Source organism: Eucyclogobius newberryi, unplaced genomic scaffold (genome assembly GCF_026437365.1).
Source record: "Eucyclogobius newberryi isolate DKJ021-1_F unplaced genomic scaffold, fEucNew1.0.hap1 SCAF_5, whole genome shotgun sequence".
Lineage (NCBI taxonomy): Eukaryota > Metazoa > Chordata > Actinopteri > Gobiiformes > Gobiidae > Eucyclogobius > Eucyclogobius newberryi.
The window spans coordinates 35,253,519-35,271,302 of record NW_027316167.1 but is presented as its reverse complement, the minus strand read 5'-3'; the positions used below and the strand labels follow the sequence as shown (position 1 = coordinate 35,271,302).

The 17,784-nt window shown below is 42.2% G+C and overlaps 1 protein-coding gene across 1 annotated transcript in view; it reads right to left on the bottom strand.

Annotated features, from left to right (window-relative positions):
• Nucleotides 1-17,522, bottom strand: part of large2 (LARGE xylosyl- and glucuronyltransferase 2) — a 56,909-nt gene extending 39,387 nt beyond the window's left edge. Inside the window, exons 1-3 of the mRNA XM_072465506.1 lie at nt 17,398-17,522; nt 8,210-8,385; nt 76-356 (exon numbers count right to left, since the gene is read on the bottom strand). Of these exons, the coding sequence (XP_072321607.1) occupies nt 76-356; nt 8,210-8,315 (387 nt within the window). The 5' untranslated portion in view covers nt 8,316-8,385; nt 17,398-17,522. The remainder of the gene's footprint in view (nt 1-75; nt 357-8,209; nt 8,386-17,397) is intronic.
• Nucleotides 17,523-17,784: the final 262 nt, after the last annotated feature.

Genomic DNA, 17,784 nt, shown 5'->3' with positions numbered 1-17,784 from the left:
GGGATAATCAGAATACAGTTCTGTTTTAAAGTCGGCCCGTCGTGATTGGCCCTTTACCCAAGATGCACTTCTCACCTCGCACTTGCTGACAGGGGACGCTCTGGCGCAGTCCGTGTTGTTGCCCCTGTCCTCTGCCGTGTTGTCCCCGTCCTCCGGCCCCGTATCGGCCGACGCTCCCCACTGCTGCGTCCCGTCCTGGGGCAACTGAGCCGAGGCCTGCGATTGGCCGAGCTGGAGGCGGATCTGACGGTTCTCCTCCTCCACCTCTCGGACCCGGGACTCCAGCGCGGCGCGGTCCAGGAGCTGAGGGGCCGGACAGAGGCTGAGGCAGGGCGGGAGGAGCAGGGTGCGACCGCCTGCGGGGAAACCACACACACATTTGATTTCTCACGATGGCTGACTTTCCAACCTTTAGAGCACAAACAAACAAACAAACAAACAAACAAACAAACGCCTGGACTCTTTGTGACGCTGAGACTCTGATTTATTCTAATTAGAAGCACAAACAAGCTCTGCAGAGGAAAATCAGAGTTCAGATCCTTCCTAGATTTTCTGTGGTGACTATGAGGAGGATAAAGCTGCTGCTGCAGGTTTGGACAGGCTGCGACCGAGTGTCCACCCTCGTCCCCTGACCCCTCCTTCACTCCACAGCCCCGCACTATTCAGTAGACTTTGTATTGCACCCAATCACAGAGCAATTCGGACACTCAGGTCACGACTTTCTCCTCACCGCGGGTCACGTGACTCTGGCGTCCGAGTGAAAAAAAAGTCAGCATCTCACATAAAAATAGATTTATGTAAAAAGTCGTAGTAAAAATTTTTTTGGGGGGGTTGGACAACAAACTGACTCTGATTCTTCCCAGAACGAGTTTCAGAAACATTGAGCGATCTCAATTTGACTAAACTGTAAAACCGCACAGCCCTGAACATGAGCAGAAACATGACTTCTTTCAGTCTTTTAGTTTGTAGCAAAGAAAATGCTCCATGAGATCGATGTGAGAGTTTCCACTTCATTCACACACGAGCGACGCTGAAATGAACTCATCACGACAAAGTGCAAAGCTCCCACAATGCATTCGGCCCGCCGCTATTATAAGAACGGGGAGAATGGGGCGAAAAACAGGAATCGGAGCAGAATCGCACTTCGGTGTCGAGTTCAGAGGCTGTGTCCAAAAAGAACGACATGACACAAGACAAAAGGAGAGAAGAGCATGTTCTTAATTCAATTCATACTTTTCTGGCATTGTAATGTTATGAAAGTCAAAAGATTTTTTCTTCTTTTTTCATGAGAAGTTTTGAAATTTTTTCTTAAAGGGTCTGTCCGGGTTTTGTAATGAAATAAAGTAATTTCAGTTTTACCCCAGCAAAGATAGATTGTAAAATAATCTATTCCAGAGAAAAACAAATATCTGTGCGCCTTTTATCCCCATGAACCAGGAAGTGTGCTGTTAGCATGCTAGTTGTTGTTAGCATTAGAGTGAAGGCTTAGTTGTTGAAAAAACACCTTTAAACTCACTGCAGTGAAGAATACATTTGGACCACTGAAAAGTATTTAAAACTGGTTTGGTTTTTCAAGTTTTTGAGTCAGTAAAAATCAGGTTTGATTGACTTTAATAATTTAAAACTCACTTCATACAGCAGTGACAGTGTCTCAGGAGAGTATGTACGATAGGCCCGTCTCACAATGGGTCCTCTTCACAATAGGCTCTTTTCACAATAGAACTCATTCACCGACGTCACAAAACCAGGTCATCGCATACGTTGCCGTCCCCTTGTCATACGTTGCCGTCCCCTTGTCATACGTTGCCGTCCCCTTGTCATACGTTGCCGTCCCCTTGTCATACGTTGCCGTCCCCTTGTCATACGTTGCCGTCCCCTTGTCATACGTTGCCGTCCCCTTGTCATACGTTGCCGTCCCCTTGTCATACGTTGCCGTCCCCTTGTCATACGTTGCCGTCCCCTTGTCATACGTTGCCGTCCCCTTGTCATACGTTGCCGTCCCCTTGTCATACGTTGCCGCCCCCTTGTCCTTCCCTTGTTGCGTTCCTTTGCACTGATAGAGCGTGGAAAGTGATCTCAAACGTAAATTATGGAGGCTCCAGAGCTTTCAGATTCCACAAACTCCTTCGATGAGCTACACAGAGGTCAATATTTAGAAAAGCTGTGATCAATCAACTCAGATCCATATTTGATGCATAAATCAGATATCTCGTACCCGGCTCCCTCCGCCGTGCGAGTGAGTGACAGTTTCAATTCAACTACAAATAGTTAACAGATATAAAATGACGTCTACATAGTCTGATCGTTTGGTTCCCAATTAAAACGTTTTATGGCAGCTGTCCATAGAGCTCTTCTGGGTTTCTCAGTATCCGATAGAACTTCAGATCTCTCTGTTTATCTTCCTGGTTGCTGCACCAACTGCCACATAATACTTCACCATCTTGATTATAGTAAAGTGTCCAATATCATTAATGAGGTTTTGGGCCTCTTCGAACCGTGTTTTGTTGTAAATGGAAGCAGACAAACACGATCAGCAGACGATGGGGGCGCTCGTGTGACATCACGTGAATCAGCTCTATAGGCCCGATTACTTCCAGTTGCAGTAAAAGTGCAGATCTTCACTTCCGTTCATTCTGTGAATTAGCCGAGTCTTGCTCAAACAAAGTAAAATTAAAAGCAGTGACAGCAGAGAGCAAGTTCCAGATGGAGAATCACTGCAGCAGGTTAAGACTTCCACGTACCATGTAAATGTCACCAGAGAAAGCCTCTGTGTTTATAAAAGTGTTTTCCCTCAAAGCTAAAGGCTAACATAGATAAGTTCAGTGTGTGCTGTTTTTTGAACATTATTGATTGCATTTTTTGTATGTTAAATGCAAAAACACTTACTTTTATAAACATATAGACGTCTCCAGGTGAAGTATTTACATGCTACGTAAAGGTCTGAACATGCCATGCTGCTGTGACTATCATTCTGGAACTCACTTCACATCTTCATTCATTATTCATTTATTTTAGAGAAAATCGGCTAATTCCCCATAAGAAATGAATGGAACAGGAAGTGGAGCTCCGCATTTTAATGTCACAATAATGAGAACCATAATAACAACAGTAGTAACAATAAAAAATATAATAATCATCTGATTTATAACAATAATCCTGACAGTTTTAGAATAAACAAATAAAAATGCTTTCCAAATGTTAATGAAAGGAATTAAATATTTCACTGTTTGGTCAAAGTGATAATAATTGTAACACAAACATCTGATGGTGCCATGTCTTACTCTGGAGGTAAAGCAGCTCAATCATCAGAGGGAGGCTATAAAATGACACTTTCCTGTACATATTTGAGTTTCTTGTATCCGACACCCACAGCAGCAGAGAAAAACACAGATCACACTGCGCTACGACATCAAACAGACATCATCAGGTTTATTTTTGATAAAGCTCAATATCGATTCAGACCCAGTATTCTATTTGGAAAAAAACACAATTATTTCTGGCACAAAATGACATCAGTGTGACGCCTCCAGACACCGAGCTTCTCCTGCTGTCCACATGAGACAGAAATCAATATCTGTAAATGACATGCGGACTGAGCTGTGAAGTCATTGGTGCGACTAAAGCCCATTTCGGACGGGGTTCGTTCTCGTCCCGTGCGAATCGTCCGTGTCTGTGAAAATGTCTGTGAAAATGTCCCCATATTTGACCTCCTGATCGACTCATTTCACTAAAATTTAAGAGAATTACATTTGAAGCTTCACTAAAAACAACCAAACCAAAAAATCCTCTACTCTCTTTTTCTTTCCCTTTTGCCCTCCCTTTTTTTCTTCTTTTTACGGTATAGCGTAAAACACATACTTCGAAGACGTACAACTACAGTAGGTGGCGGTAAATGCACCTTTTCAGCCTGCCGACCGCCATTAAAAGTAACACATGAACGACAATAAAAGTCCTCTACTGTTACGGAAAAACTTTATTTTGTTGAGTAAATGTTTGAATGGTCAGATTAAGTATTTATTTGTGCAAACTACGCAAAAAACAACAACACGTTTGTTTGCAGTTCTTCAACACATTTAACTCTGCTCCACTTCATTCGTCATTTTCTACAGATTTTTCCACCATTTCTCCACAAACCGCCGCCAACACAGAAATTCTAAACTAGAAAATCATAAAAAGCTGTCAGACAAACTTTAAACCCTCGTGTAAAGTTGTAATCCGGAGTATATTGTGTCTTCTTTAACGTTTGTGTGGATCCGCTATGGGTCGGGCTGCAGAAGATCTGAGGTGTTTGTGTGTTTCAGACTCTGGGCTCGGCGTCTGTATCACACCGCCCACAGCTGCAGTGAGGCATGCTGGGAACGCCTCCTCCGTCTGAGCCCAGAGCAGAACACAAACACGACCAGGATCGCGCTGCAAAAGCATCTTTTACAATCGCAACATTGAATCATTTAATGGATTGACTCATTTAAAGCCCGATGCTCCACCCCCGCGAGTTCAGGAGGCGTGGCTTGATTGGCGATTCTCGTAAGCGATTGTTTATGGGGTCTGCGTGCGGATCAATACGATTCCGCTACCGCAGTTTGTCGGGTCGCGGCTCGCAAAAAATGTACAGCTAATTCACATTTTGCGCAAAATTTGAACCTAAACCGAGCCACATTTCTGATGGTCTGTCAGAATATTATCGTCCCTGTGTTGCCAGGACGTTTTATTCTGTGTAAAAGCTGCTAAAGCCGTAGTTCAAAGAGCTCGACAAACACGTTCTGATTCATGGGATTCTTAGATTAGTTGAGCAGCTCAGTTTTCTCCCAAATGTGACGAGTCTGACGCCAAATCTTCACAAAGCCGCCGTACATTCAGGTCGAGCGGTGCCGCGGGTTCGATTCTTGTTGTTGAGATTCTGAAAGGACAAACCTGACTGAATGAGGGAAAAGTCTGAACCAGGCGGGAGTCCAGCCGCGCAGCTTCTAATCTTTAATGCATTCTAACTTTGTCCGGAAGATTTACGAGGTGTTTTACAGTCAGTGGTAAAAGCTAAAGAAGTGCGCGGAAACGGGAAAGATTGTACCGATAAAAACTTAGAAAAGAAATTAGAACAAAATGTCTTGCCGTTCACGATCGCCTCTTACAAACTCACACTTTCCCTTCTGTCATCCTGCCTGTTCAGCCACAACGCTCCTCTGCCTCCTCTTCTGCCTCCTCTTCTGCCTCCTCTTCTGCCTCCTCTTCTGCCTCCTCTTCTGCCTCCTCTTCTGCCTCCTCTTCTGCCTCCTCCTCTGCCTCCTCCTCTGCCTCCTCCTCTGCCTCCTCCTCTGCCTCCTCCTCTGCCTCCTCCTCCTCTGCCTCCTCCTCCTCTGCCTCCTCCTCCTCTGCCTCCTCCTCCTCTGCCTCCTCCTCCTCTGCCTCCTCCTCCTCTGCCTCCTCCTCTGCCTCCTCCTCTGCCTCCTCCTCTGCCTCCTCCTCTGCCTCCTCTTCTGCCTCCTCTTCTGCCTCCTCTTCTGCCTCCTCTTCTGCCTCCTCCTCTGCCTCCTCCTCTGCCTCCTCCTCTGCCTCCTCCTCTGCCTCCTCCTCTGCCTCCTCCTCTGCCTCCTCCTCTGCCTCCTCTTCTGCCTCCTCTTCTGCCTCCTCTTCTGCCTCCTCTTCTGCCTCCTCCTCTGCCTCCTCCTCTGCCTCCTCCTCTGCCTCCTCCTCTGCCTCCTCTTCTGCCTCCTCTTCTGCCTCCTCTTCTGCCTCCTCTTCTGCCTCCTCTTCTGCCTCCTCTTCTGCCTCCTCCTCTGCCTCCTCCTCTGCCTCCTCCTCTGCCTCCTCCTCTGCCTCCTCCTCTGCCTCCTCCTCTGCCTCCTCTTCTGCCTCCTCCTCTGCCTCCTCCTCTGCCTCCTCCTCTGCCTCCTCCTCCTCTGCCTCCTCTGCCTCACACTAAGCCGTCAAACTTCTCCTTCTGCAAATGGATGTGAACGATGTAGAATTGAGTGTAGTTGTTGTAGAAGCAGTAGTCTGTATGTTGTGGTAATCAGCAACAGTAATAGTACAGTATAGTAATAGTAACAGTAGTAGTAGTATTAGTCGTAGTAGTAGTAGGAATACAAGTAACCCTTATAGTAGCAACAGTAACAGTAGTAATAGTAACAGTAGTAGTAATAGTAACACTATTACATGTGCCTCCCATTTTGAAAATCAGTGAAATCACACACACACTTTTCACAGCAGCTTCTGGAAATCTGACCATCATTCTGCTGTTTCTCAGTCTGTGCAAAGTGACATGAATCTGAGCTCCTGCTCCCCGAGTCTGTCCGTCCTCTGCGCTCCCTGTGCAGGAGGAACAGAGCTGCTGCGCTTTCTGTCAGCGAGCAGGGCAGAGGAGGAAGAGGAGGAAGTAGACCTCTGCAAATCAGAGATTTTTATCTCTACACTATACACTGCACTACATTTAAACTTCCTTTTATCTATTTATTTATACCGGGGAAACCCAATGAGAAAAGTTCTCTGTTTTCATGCGTCCCTGTTAAATGTTGACAGGGAAATGTTAAATACAGCAGATTCATTCACCACCAGTCTAATTGGTGATCGATAACGGCACGTGGCCTTTTCATATTGTTTCATTGACATTTTACTGTCTGTAATATGACTCAGAGCTACATTCACTTGTTCTAATAACAAAGTAATCCAATAATAAAGATCTGACGAGAAGTTAAAAGAGGACAGAACAATAGCAGAAGAAGGCGAAGACAATTATGAGCAATCCGCAGTTATGAAATGGATGACATTTTAATATTCAGCTGTAACTGAAGCATCAGCAGGTTTATGTTCTATCATGGAAGGTTCAGATTTTAAACTATGTCACTTTTCAGATGGAGGTGCTTGTCTCAATAGAGCTGATCCCTTGCCTAGAATGTTCTGTGGCATTTGATATCTCTGTAAAGATGAGCAGCGGCCCAGTTACAGGCCAGATCTGTGGAGAGGCGACCCTGCTTACAGTAAAAATGCAGGTTTTTCAGGGTAACTCTAACCCTGTAATCAAGTAAATGCAAGATAGATACTGTAATGCCGTAGCGGAAAATTCCAGGCAAAGCAATTAAATCTCCATAGAGAAAAGCAGGTAGTGGACCCCCACCAGAAAGGTTGCATAGTGGAGCTTTAAAATGAAAACAGGATTTGTCTTTTCCTTTTCTGCTCAAAAGGCTCTGTGTGAAATTTTAACTGAAATAGTAGTAACATCGTTCTAGTAACAGTAGTAACAGTATTAGTAATAGTAACAGTAGTAACAGTAGCAGTAATACTAACAGTAGTAACAGTAATAGTAAAAGTGTTAACAGTAGTATTAGTGGTAACGGTAGTATTAGCAACAGTAGCATTAATAGTAACAGTAGCAATAGCAGTAACAGTAGTAGTAATAGTAACTGTAGTAATAGTAATAACAGTAGTATTGGTAACCGTAGTAGTAATAGTAACTGTAGCAATAGTAATAACAGTAGTATTAGTAACAGTAGTTGTAATAGTAACTGTAGTAATAGTAATAACAGTAGTATTGGTAACAGTAGTAGTAATAGTAACTGTAGCAATAGTAAAAACAGTAGTATTAATAACAGTAGTTGTAATAGTAACTGTAGTAATAGTAGTAACATTAGTATTGGTAACAGTAGTAGTAATAGTAACTGTAGTAATAGTAATGACAGTAGTATTGGTAAGAGTAGTAGTAATAGTAACTGTAGTAATAGTAATAACAATAGTATTGGTAAGAGTAGTAGTAATAGTAACTGTAGTAATAGTAATAACAGTAGTATTGGTAACAGTAGTAGTAATAGTAACAGTAGTAATAGTAATAACAGTAGTATTAGTAACAGTAGTAGTAATAATAACAGTACTGATAGTGATAGTAACAGTAGTATCAGTTGTAGTAGTAGTAGTAACAGTACTAATTGTACTGTCACCACTGTTACTATCACTAACAGTAGTAGTACTAGTGATAGTCGTAACAGCAGTAGTAATAGTAACAGTAGTAATAGTAATAACAGTAGTATTAGTAACAGTAGTAGTAATAATAACAGTACTGATAGTGATAGTAACAGTAGTATCAGTTGTAGTAGTAGTAGTAACAGTACTAATTGTACTGTCACCACTGTTACTATCACTAACAGTAGTAGTACTAGTGATAGTCGTAACAGCAGTAGTAATAGTAACAGTAGTAATGTGATAGTAGTGGTCTATTCCGTACCGTCCAGGTTCCCGGCGAGCAGGTAGAGCCAGGTGAGCAGGCCTAGGGCGGTGACTGAGGCCAGCAGCAGTTTGAGGCGGCCGCGGCACCACACCAGGTGCATCATGGGAAGTCTTTGTGGACAGAGGCTCAGGTCGGGCTCAGAGCCTCGGCGGTACTCTGCAGCATCCTCTCATCTGTGAACACACACAAATGCACTTTTACTTACAGGAGTGTTTTATGATGTGGAAGCCAGGAAGAACAGCAAGGGTTCATGAGGATCCAAAGCAAACAAACAAACAAACAAACTTCCATAGTAAACTTGTTTTTCATTTCAATATAAAAACAAAACTCCAGATTTGGGGCGTAACAATTTTGGAACAACTGCCTTGCAATTGCACATATTTTGCAATTTGCCTTTTGGAAAAACAAGATCAAAGTTCACATTTCAAACACATCCAGGAGCATTCTGAGTGAAGACTGAACATGACCTGCTAAAATAAGATTCATTTTAGAGTTTGTGGAGGTCCAAACTACAGCGTTAGCAGCTTTTAGACAGCCTCACGCCTGGTGTATTTGGACAGGTCACTTGCAGATTGTGTTTTACATCGACTCAGAGGAAACGCACCAGAACACTGGTCTAATGACCTGAAAACATCTCCAGAACGCTGCCGTGTCCAGGTTGAATAGACCTCTCACAGATCCTTTCCCACAGCCACTCTGCAGAGCTCCGAGGTCAGTGCAACAGGGGGGAACGGCATCACGTTTTTCATTTTTATTCATCTCTTTTTGCAGCAATTTTCACTATAAATTATATGCTTTCAATCCCTTTCTAAGTCTTGCAGGACCTGAACACTTCAGCACTACACTGACAGTTGGACAGCTCCAGTGTATGGTGAACTGCAGTCCTAGATGTACAAGTAGTAAAAAAAACATTTTGTATATGCGTGTATGTGTGTACTATATTATGTATATGTGAATTTAAGTGGACCCAAGGAAGAATAGCAACTGGTATGGCAGGAGCTAAAGGGGATCTTAATAAACTAAACTAAACTGAACGACACCCGCCTCGCCGTCAGTCACAAACGTGTGCTCTGTGTGGCCACGCTGACAGTTCAATATTGTGCTTGCACTTTTCACTTCATTATGATTAGTCTTGCAGCAATTTTAAAGAGAAGTTGGGGAGCATTTTGTGGATGTTCTAGTGTATTAAAAGTGAGGCGGTCTTTGGAGATGAGGGATGAATTCTTCCATTTCAATTAGAAGTTAATGGTGGGCTAAGGGGGAGAAATGTGCAGACCAAGGACTCTAAAAAGTCTTTACTGAAACATGGCTTATTATATTAAAACGCGCACCGACGTGTTGAGGATCAGAAGAGCACTAATACTCATTATACTAATATATATATCATATCATTATCAAAACTGCATGACTTTAGATGTGTGTAAAAAAGACCGAACAACTCTAGAAAATATCAGATTGTGATTTAACAGTGCCGCCACACACGCTTCTGTTAGTCAGCCCCAGGGCAGCTGTGACTAAGATAAGATATTCCTTTATTGTCCCACATGGGGAAATTTCATTGGTGCAACGCAGGTAGATACAGAGGTAGATACAGAAGAACAGATCACTTATAGGAAGTCTGAAAAACACTTTCAGTAGAAGATCTCCTATAAATAAATAAAAACTCCCATAGACAAATAAATAAATAAATACCATTGCATGTGATCCCGACAGTAATTGCACATGAATATGTGTCACGACAGCACATAGATTGCACATGAATTTCACAGTAATTGCACATGAATTGCACATGAATTTCACAGTAATTGCACATGAATTGCACATGAATTTCACAGTAATTGCACATACGACAGAATTGCACATCAGTATTAGGTTAGGTCAGTATTGCGACGGGATAACGTGACGATCTCCGGTAAGACGACTGTTCTCCGCAGTTTCATGAGTTCCTCCTTTGTGGAAACGCGGTACGGCGCCGGAGCCGGGGGGCGGGGCCGGAGCCGGGGGGCGGGGCCGGGGGACTCAGAGCCAAGACACATCGCAACGACACGACGAAAACACTCAATCCAGCCGAATAAAGTCAAAACAAGTTAATTTAAAGCGATTCCAGTGCGTGTCCCGATCGTTCGTGAAGTTCCTCTTTCATATAAACGTGTATATAAACGTGTACCGACGACACGCCGTACTTTAGCGCGGCCGGAGGGCGCGGGGGGGGGCTCGCTCGGAGCTAGCTCACGTCACAACAACACAACGAACGCAACGAAAAACGCTCAAATCCAGCCGAAAAAAGTCAAAAACAGTTGAATTAAAAAACTATTCCAGCGCGTGTCCCCTATCGTACAGTAAAATAGAAAAAATATCCTAACTATATTTACAAAATATAGGAGATAAAGCACAATAAGTGTGAGAGAGAAGAGAGAGCGTTTACACCGGGCTGCCAGCTGTACCAGCGCCTTATGACTACAGGAGTAACTAAACACCACCGAGTGCACCGCCGCTGCCGTGCACTCAGAAATTCGAAAGTAAAATCGTTATAAATCAGGCCGCTGGAGAAGTTTTAACGTGATATTTTCAGCCCAATCGCCGACCTTTGTGACAAACGATCCTCAAACTTCCATTAGCCTGAAAGTAAACCCTGAAGGAGCCGCTCTATCTTCAGGTGATTGCTCAAGTCTGACGCTCGGTTAATACAGGAAGTGGAAATTAATGTCTTTTTAAATTGAGTTAACGCCGTGTCGAAACCTCTGCAGCTCGTCTGAACCAGTTTAACGGAGGAAAGGCTCTTTGTCTTCTGTTGTGTGAAAGAACGGCTGGATGTGACACCGAGAGCTACGCCACACACAGATCAGCAAAATACACTTTTCTCTTATTATTGATCATCTCCAGTTCCAATTTCTTTCTTATTCAAGAGAAATAAACAAATAAACGTGGCGCGTGGTGGGCGATGTATTCAGATCAAGTCAATACAACATTACGTTTGAAATATTGGGCAGCAACTATGGTTATTTTAGTGGTTGGTTATTAGTTTTATTAGTCAAATAGATAAACAATACATTCTATTATATAAATACATTTTTAAAACTATGACGAGTCTAATATATCTAGAGACATTTGAAATACAATATCAACCAAATAAAGGTTAGATTATGGAGATACTGTTTAGAAATGCAGTGTTTTATTGAAGATAGAGACACCACGATATTAAATGTTACGACTATTGTGAGAAAAAACATCATGATTTAACAGTGACATATGTAGTTTTCTTTCATTCTCGTGGTCTGACATGTCACTGTTTCTCAAGTTCCTGACTGGTTTTACCAAACCGAATTTTCTGAAAGATGAAATAAAGTTAAATGTGACAAAAGCAGCCAGATAAATAAAGTTATTTACATACATTTAGGTAAATTTTTTGGACGATAAATTGAACTAAAAAGACTTTGTGTTCTGCCAAGCTTGAGTTTCTGCCAACTCCCGGCCAAGGTTGATTTATTTGGTATTATTTGCATTTATTTGGATTTATTGGGGATTTTTATTTATTTATTTGGGTGGAATCTTTAGTTGTAAATGTCCAGATGACCTAAATAAAGAAATGAATGAAAAAAAGTAGTTTTAGAGGAGTAAAAACTAAGACGATCAAGCTATTGTCTGTAATCTTATTGTTGTTGCTTCATTCGTTTTTGTGCATTTTTTTTACCTTGAGAGAGAAAAATAAACGTATATAGCCGTTGAGTGACGGAGTCAGACCGAAGTGTGGCGGCTGTAAACAGGAGCAATGTCCAAGTTTGATTTATGAGTTAATTAAAGCCCAGATCGAGAGGGAGAAGGAGAGTCTGGGGACAACACAGAGTCTGAAGATAAAGGGAGGAACTTCAGTTTAAAGAAGGATGAAGAGTGTGGGGGAAAACAGCACATTTGTACACACATCATCACTGGCTAACACAACCGCGGCCGCTACCAGCCATTTGAGTGACCCAAGCAGAGATACTCAGTGGGGCCCCCAACCCCCTCAAATATGTAAAAAATATGTATTTAAATTGACTTTTGTAAATATTGCATAAATCACAATTCGAACAACCAAGACGTTTTCTACAAAAACAATTAAAATGACTGGTGTATTCTGGTGCATTTTAGATGAAATATTATGAGCAATAAGCTGTTTATTATGAGCGAGAGAGTGAGAGTGAGAGAGAGAGGACACTTCCTGGTTTGAATTGGTAAAGAGCTAAAGACCGAGTAGGCCTACTGCAGACTCACTGTTTAATGGCCAAAGGAACAGTGCAGCTGCTGCACAAATAGCCTATTAAGTCATTCAATCCAAAGTGCCTGATCAGGCTGGTGCCCCTTGAGCACTTGATGCTCTGCACTGAGTGTTTTGTGCGTTATGGGAGCGGCGACATCGCTGCACATGAGCATCTTTCACTGTGATCTAACACAGATCAAAAAGTCACCATTTGAAGGACTTCTGGTGGTCCCAAGAGTCTCTAAAAGCACAGTATTAGGTAGAGCGTTTAGCTACCAAGCTCCTGTATTATGGAATCAGCTCCTGTCCATGTTAAAGAGGCCAGCACAGTCTCTTCATTTAAGACCAGGCTGAAAATGTTGCTCTTTGAAATCGCTTTAAGCCAGTTAGGAACAGAAATATAAACCTACAGTTTCCTTGTTACGCTGCCCAAGGAGACACCATGGGTGAAGTATGGCAGCTTGAGCACTATCCTCTGCTAAATACTACTTTTACTACCAACAATATTTATTTTTAAAAATGTTTTTTTTATGTTTAACATATTCAAAACATAAAAAGGCAACAATGAAAGTTCTCCTGTTTCTGTCCGTTGCTGTTCGCATGTTCCTCTCCTCCTTCCACTTAGTTCTGTTTCAGACACTGCTGATGCAGATGCTCCTCATCTGGAAGAACTCTCTCTACTCTAGATGAAAGGCTCTTCATCTGCCTGGATGAACTGTCTCTAGATGAACCTCCCTCTCTCCTCCTGATGGTTCTGGCCCCACAGTCTATCTGCAAATTAATTTGCTAATTTCCTCATTGACGCTCTTTGAGACAACTGCTGTTAGGATGGCCATACCAGGCTCCATGTGCAGGGCCGAACCAGGACATGGGCTCTGCAGTGACACTTGGCCCCTGCACCTCTGTGTCTGTCACAGTCACAAAATATTGCGCTTAATGCCAGTATTCAACTCTTGCGCCTCCTTCTGCGGCGGCCTGGCTCTGCTGGGCCGGTTTGTGGCTGTGAATCTAAGGTGCTCTCGCTCTCGCTCTCACTCTCGCTCTCGCTCTCTCTCCTCCCCACACCCACACATATATATATATATAATTTGTAGGCCTATATAGTATGCACACTCAACATTACGAGATGCACCGTTATCTAAAGATTGTGCAGTAAAGAGTTAGCTTGTTTGCTAACAGCTGAAGGAGATACAGGACACTTCAACTCACCCACAACAATCAATTGCCTCAACGGAAATACTCACTCACAGCTTATTTAAGGACAGAAACGTTTTTTAGATGTCAGGTACGGAACAAAATATTTAGCAGAGTCGTAGACCTCTGTATTTGTTATTAGACTGCAGTGTTTTGAGCTCTTAAAGGAGGAAATGTCACACTCACAATTTTGCAACAGCCAAAATTCTAAATCAGTCATCTGCAAATGTCTGCTGCTCATTCAAACGCAGAGGAGAACAATCACAGCCTCAGAGTTCGAAGCGTCACCTGATCCTCCTCACACTCACTCAGACCTGTTCTTCCTCCACACGAGCGGCTAACGTTTCAGCCTCACAACAAAGACACGCACCAAGGTGAAATATACTGTGGAATTTGGTCTTTCTGTGTTTTCTCATCAAAAACCTCAATGAAGTTGTGTTTTGTTTGTTTTTTAATTAAAATTTAAGTTGTGATCATACATTTTCCATTTGTTTTTGTCTTTTTAATGAGCACAAGACTTAGGATTTGTATTTTAAATCTTTTTTTTTAAAACATTATAAACCGCCAGGTTGTTCAAGCTATTAATCATGTGCCTTTGAACTCTTAATATGAGATTTTTTCCAAAGGGATTGACGTGTAACAGATGAGCTCCAGGTGTGATGAATAAAAAGTGTGTTTAAGCACCGTTTTTTCAGCTTTCTTTCCAAAATATCCAACACGTAGTCAAAGACAAAGAGTTTTTCCGGTCTCATAGATATTTGAGCCCAGTTTGTGATGTACACATTCTTTGTATTGTGTCTGTTGTGGGTCTGTAAAGTGAATCCTCTGTGTTTAGTGCCAGTAAAAGACTCTAGAGAGACAAAGACAGAGACAGACTGCAGACATCAGCAGCAACTTAGGCAAACTCAAACTACAGCAGCGGTTGACAGGATATCAGTCTGAAATGTGGCCAAAAATTGCCTATAAAGTCTCAGTTGCAGTTCATAAATTATCACACAACACAATCAAAATTATAACACAGAGGACAGAGAAGCAGCGTGGATATCTGCAGAATCAACGAGCGAAGCAGCTAAATATCGAAGGTAAAAGAAGTTCTAGATTTTGACATTTGGCCAAGTAGATTTATGTTCTTTGTATAATAGTTTCATTAAAGACTATATATTATTAAACTGAGCAGCAAGTGTCGCCTACTTTCTGTTCAAATGGAGACGATATCTCCTCTTGATTATTCTCAGAACAAACTAACTTCTCTTCCCTCAGACACATAAGAGTTTAGTGCTTTGCTCGTTGACTGCAGAAATCCGCTCTGTTTCTTCGTCCTAGAGCTGCAACAAACAGAGATTTCGGTTAGTCAGTGAATTGAGTAGTTGTTTATGTAAATCTAAGATATGAACTGAACTGAACCTAGAGGAAGCTAATGCGACGCTGCTTTAGGACATCCTGATGGAATGTGTTTACAGAAAAACACTGTTTCCCCGAGTCTTTCCGAAGTAATTCCGGCTCTGTCTGAATCCTAATTCCATCTCTCGGCACATGTTTTGAAGTTAGTGTAGAGTCCAGATAACGATTGTCCGATTACTAAATTCGGGGGATCGGGAGGCAGAACGTCTTTGTAAAGTATTGTCAAAGCTGTTGTCTTGGCTGGTCAGGTAAATACGTTTGTGCCATGACCGAGGACACGGATGGCCAGCTCAGTGTTTGTTATCTTGACCGTCGTCGTCATTAGAGGTAAAACACTCCCTCCAACAGAAGCAAAGCCAAACTGGACTCAAACAAACAAAACTATCACCAAGTCTTGAAGGGTCATGTCTCCTCTGAGTCCAGTGGTCCAGAGAGAGTGGTGGACGATTTTGTCGATCAAACATATGCGTCCAAGTAAAAATATCACATTCAAAAATCAACTTAAGTAAAGGTTTTGAAGTACTTCACACTGATTTTGAGAAATGCTTAACGGGAATTGTGCTGATCTTTGGTCAATTTGAATCAATTTCATATTTTTTCTAGTGAATTTTATTCATTTAACACTATATAGGCTGTTTAAAGTTGACCTAAAGCTGTTTAATGTTGACCTAAAGCGGTTTAATGTTGACTTAATGCAGTTTAATGTTGACCTAAAGCTATTTACTGTTGACTAAAAGCTATTTACTGTTGACTAAAAGCTATTTACTGTTGACTTAAAGCTGTTTAATGTTGACCTGAAGCTGTTTAATGTTGATTTAAAGCTGATTAATGTTGACCTAAAGCTGTTTAATGTTGACCTGAAGCTGTTTAATGTTGATATAAAGCTGATTAATGTTAACCTAAAGCAGCTTAATGTCGACCTAAATCAATTTAATGTCAACCTCAAACTGTTTAAAGTTGACCTAAAGCTGTTTGATGTTAACTTAAAGCTGTTTAATGTTGACATAAAGCTGTTTAATGTTGACCAAAAGCTATTTACTGTTGACTTAAAGGTTGAATGGACAATTTTTTTGACCCAAATCTGAGTCTTATTTCCTTGTGGCGTGGACTGCCGATTAGTCCTGCCACGTATCAATCATAAAACACACCTACCGCTCACCTGCAGCCGCGTGCGGTTCGTTCCCCGAGAGCAGCACGTTTCCCCGTGTCTAAGCGCATTCATCTATCATAATATAGTTCCCTCAGTGTACGGGACAAAATGAAGACGGAGAAAGACTGTTCGAGTTGACTCATAAGAAGACGGAAATCTACGGGAGAAGAGAGATGCGATCCGTCTCGCTAATATAAACAAACGCACGTGTGTGTTGCATCAGTCCGCACGGGGGAGTGGCATGCGCACTTCCGCCTGAGTTCTCAAATCGCCGAAGCTGTTTAATGATGGCCTAAAGCTGTTTAATGTTGACCTAAAGCTGTTTAATGTTGATTTAAAGCTAATTAATGTTGATCTAAAGTTGATTAATGTTGACCTAAAGCGGTTTAATGTTGACTTAAAGCTGTTTAATGATGGCCTAAAGCTGTTTAACATTGACCTAAAGCTGTTTAATGTTGACCTAAAGCTGTGTGTTTCATAGTGGAACAGTGATACAGACGAGGATTCAGTTTCACATTCTCAAAACATCTCGTCTGTTAATGATTGAGTTCAACTGGAATCAGAACGAAGCCCGCTTCTGTTTACGAGGCCATAAACCATACCATTTATTTTCAAACTGAGGTCAAACTGAGAGCAGGCACTTGACACAGTTGGCCAAAATCCAGACTCAGCAATAAAAGTCTGCAAATGCTTATGTCATTATTGTTTGAGTCAAATCTGAAGTACGCCTGCACGATATTGGATACTGAAAGATCAATTTTACTTACTTTTTTCACACAATAATTTCAGGTTTTTGCCTCAATGTGTCAAAAATAAAAACGCATCAAAGCCAAAACATGGATATATTTTCATTCTGTTGTGATTGCCAATGTTGTGATATCGAGACTTTTGAGATATAATGTGCAGCAAAAGCACAAAAAAGGTCAAAAGGCAGGTAAATATGACTAGAGAAGTTCCATTTGTGAACCTAAACACAGTCTTATAAAACTAGATATATCCTTTAAATATAAAAACTGATCAATTCCCATCCCTAAATTACAAGTTACTTACATGTTGCCTTCCTTCAAAAGTGAACTTCTGAAAGCCCTGGAAGGTAAACATTGCCAGAGCACATGGGAAACTTCTCAGCATGTACGAGATACACCAGACCAGCAGCAAAGCCTTCTCCCATTTCACACAGAAATCCTAACCACGGGCTCTTACCTGGAGTTTCCCTGCAGAGTAACGTGGTCCAAGCAAGTGTGGGCAAGTCCAAGTTCAGACCTGGTTCAGTCCAAAGTCCAGACCACTCCTCTTTCTCTCCCTGTCGCGCTTCTCTTCTCGCTTCCTCGCTCCTGCCTCCTGTTCCGTCTGTATTGTGTTGTGGGCTGCGCAGGAACAATAAAAGCTCCTTCTTTCTTTTCGACAGACTTATGTCCCAGATTCCTGCCCCCGCCCCTGGCCCTGGCTCAGGCTCCTCCCCCGGCTCTGGCTTAAACACAAACTGCACACTTTTATTTGACTGGGCAGAAAGAAACCATGTGTAACAAGATCGAAGCTGGTTTGGACATGGTTTAGGCCAGTTGTTTTAGACCTGGTTAAGTCCCATTT